The 2,939-nt window shown below is 39.5% G+C and overlaps 1 protein-coding gene across 2 annotated transcripts; it reads left to right on the forward strand.

Annotated features, from left to right (window-relative positions):
- On the forward strand, nucleotides 1–2,374 carry tfpi2 (tissue factor pathway inhibitor 2). 2 transcript variants are annotated; one of them, XM_028037229.1, is made up of 5 exons: nucleotides 1–153; nucleotides 290–460; nucleotides 868–1,051; nucleotides 1,145–1,318; nucleotides 1,699–2,374. In XM_028037229.1, exons 1-5 carry the CDS (start codon nucleotides 78–80, stop codon nucleotides 1,748–1,750), a joined length of 657 nt encoding a protein of 218 aa, XP_027893030.1. In that variant the 5' UTR covers nucleotides 1–77; the 3' UTR covers nucleotides 1,751–2,374. The 2 variants fall into 2 exon arrangements, with proteins under 2 accessions (XP_027893030.1, XP_027893029.1); XM_028037228.1 differs by having other exon boundaries at nucleotides 868–1,047.
- The last annotated feature ends 565 nt before the right edge of the window (nucleotides 2,375–2,939 follow it).

The raw sequence follows: 2,939 nt of genomic DNA on the forward strand, positions 1-2,939 counted from the left end.
CTTCGTGGCTATAAAGCCTGAACTGAGTGGGGTGGTCGGCACTGATAGAGGGCAAAAGACTAATAACTGCTCGCACAATGGAGTTTGCCTTGCTCGCGTTTTTTACGTTATTTGCATCATTTTCCAGCAGTCTGGCGTTGTCACGAAGTAAAGGTAACATATTTACCCTGAAAGTTGAAGTTTTAAAACGATGTCTGTCACCGGACTTATGTTAAAGCGAACGTTTCCGTGTTTTTGTTTTATTTTTTGCATATTGGCGCAATAATAACTTCATCTTGTTTTGTTCTAGGCGCATGTCTGCTTCAAGTGGAAAATGGTCCCTGCAGAGGAGAAATCGAGCGCTATTACTACAACACCGTTACCCAGAAGTGCGAGATATTTTATTATGGGGGTTGCCAGGGAAATGCCAACAACTTCAATAGTTATCAGGAATGCCAAAAGTCATGCTTCAGAATTCCAAGTAAGATCTCTTCTCATTGTAAGGCCAACAGCGTAATTTCAAACTGTTAAAATTTATGAAAAACTATTGTGTATGAACAGCTTCTCTCAAAATCACAATTTACATCTCCAGTCTTCAATATGTCTTCAGATTTTAATGTGAAAGAACCTCATAAAGTTAAGGACCCCCCATGTGTAGTTCTTGGTTTTATCCAGATACCCCTGAATAAATTACAGCAGGACCAAATGCCTTTGAAAGTCACTTTTGGTTGTGATTGCATTTTCTATAACTTTCCATAAGTGAAACCTGCAGAGATCCTCACATTACTCTTTCTAGTAAGTTATCTGATATACTTGTGTAGCCTATATATTCTGTGATTTAAATTCTAAACAACTCTTTTTTTTCCTTTTCCTTACTCTTCCTTACAGAGATTCCTCAAATCTGCAGGTTTCCCAAAGAGGCGGGTCATTGTCGTGGCCTCTTTCCCCGCTATTTCTTCAACATGACCACTATGCAGTGTGAGTCCTTTTACTACGGGGGATGTGGTGGAAACACCAATCGCTTTAACGACCTCCCCTCTTGCCTGGAGTACTGCAGTCCCAAAAAAAGTTAGTAAGATTTCATAGATTAAATTAAAAAAATATATATATATATAATTGGCAGCCAACTCAATTATGTTTGTGTGTGTGTGTGTGTGTTTCACAGCTATTCCTGTACTCTGTCTGGACCCTCTGGACAAAGGGAAGTGTTCGGCCTCTATAACGCGGTACTACTACAACACGGCCACCAAGATGTGCGAGGAGTTTGTCTACTCGGGCTGCGGAGGAAGCAGCAACAACTTTGTGTCACGGCAGAGCTGTGTGGACGTGTGTGTTCAAGGTGTGAAGGGGTGAATTAGTGTCGTGTGTGTTGGAAGTTTCACCAGCCACAGTTCAACTTAAAGCATTTATCAGAGCAGCGCCTCTCAGACCTATGCTCTGGTTTGAAATGAGTCAGAGGGAAGAAGAGTAAAAGTCAGCTCAGATGATCTAACTATCAGTAGGGTTTAAAAATGCTCAGTATCTGAAAACATTCTCTCCTTGACCTCCAAAATCAAATCCTAAAGCCAGTTGTTATCATATGACCTAGAGAACACCAGACAAAATCTATCTCTGAGAGGTCCTGTTTTTCTAATTTGGAGTTTTAGAAAGTCAGCTATCATCAGACATGTGAGCTACACTAACAAGAACCTGGAAATTTTCTTCTTTTTTTTATTTCAGGACCAAAAAAACGCTCAAGTCATGGGAAACTTCGGCGCTTGAAGCAAAATAGAAGCAATCGCATCCCGCTGTTCCAGGTCGAAAAAGCCTGATGTCACTCAGGAGTTCACATTTGGACAAGTCCTCAACGTTTGTTTGAGCTAGCATAATGACACGTCGTATATTTTCCTATAGGACGACTCTTCAAATGCTGTGTGTACATTTTTTAAAATTTCTATGTGATTTTAAACACAAGTTTTCAATCATACTGTGCCAGCCGGAGGCATAAGTGAACTGAGCTGCTGCATAAGACCTTCAGACTAGCGGTCAGCTCTGTTTTAATTGTCAATGTATATTTGTTGGTGGAAAATATACAAGTTTGCCACTGATGTCTGTTCCCGGAGCCACATTTGATGTGTTATGCAAACTAATCACAAGCTATGCAGATAACAATATGCTTCTTTTCCTGACTGTGAAGGAGTAAAAGAATCTCGTCTCCACGATTTATTTACTGCTATTTATTTGGTAAATAATATCACCTGGAAATCAAACTCTTCTTGGACTGGCTCTGATGATAGTGCACCACTGTTCCTAATTATGTATTTTGTTACATTATATATGAAAACTGTATGTTATGTATGTAAAGACATTTTTATGATTTATTTTATATATAAAATGTACAGATTATGTTGAAGAATTCTGCTTTCTTTTGGACTTTTACCGATTCTGCTGTTTTAAGCATAGTATCCTACTTATTTGGTGCCCGAATAATTAACAAACTCAAAGCGTGGGAATTCAAGATTAATGATCATGTTCTGTCATGCAGTGCTGCTGGCATGTAAACATAAAGAGTGTCTTTTTTGAGTTGGCGGGGAAAAAAAAAGATAAACAGGCTTAGCTGGTTTTTGCTCTTCCTCTCAGTCACTTTCACTTTTACCTCCTTCACTAATGCCGCTGTCTCCCTTCCTTATCAGGTAATACTTTGCAATGCACTCGAGCCCATCTCTGCCTGCTTATGCATGGCCTTGAATCAGGAAGGAAGCAATCATAAGACCGTAAACTCTGCTGCTGTGGCACGGTCATTAGAACGCCTTTGAATATTCAGACGACAGGAAGCTGCAGGTTTTCAAAGTGTACCTAATGAGCTTTTAGAAAAGAATCCTTAGCAATTATAATGCAATCACAGAATTTAAAAAAACAAAACAAAGAAAAAGTAAAAAAGCCCCAGAGCCCAATGGGCCTACAGCAGCAAATTCAAATGC

This window comes from Xiphophorus couchianus, chromosome 13, assembly GCF_001444195.1.
Source record: "Xiphophorus couchianus chromosome 13, X_couchianus-1.0, whole genome shotgun sequence".
Classification (NCBI taxonomy): Eukaryota; Metazoa; Chordata; class Actinopteri; order Cyprinodontiformes; family Poeciliidae; genus Xiphophorus; species Xiphophorus couchianus.

Bases quoted from the DNA above. Each gene is read 5' to 3' on its own strand.
- tfpi2 (XM_028037228.1), top strand. From the start codon at position 78: ATGGAGTTTGCCTTGCTCGCGTTTTTTACGTTATTTGCATCATTTTCC. The intron at 461-867 runs GTAAGATCTCTT...TCTTCCTTACAG, and splicing joins GTCATGCTTCAGAATTCCAA to AGATTCCTCAAATCTGCAGG. The intron at 1,319-1,698 runs GTGTGAAGGGGT...TTTTTATTTCAG, and splicing joins TGTGGACGTGTGTGTTCAAG to GACCAAAAAAACGCTCAAGT.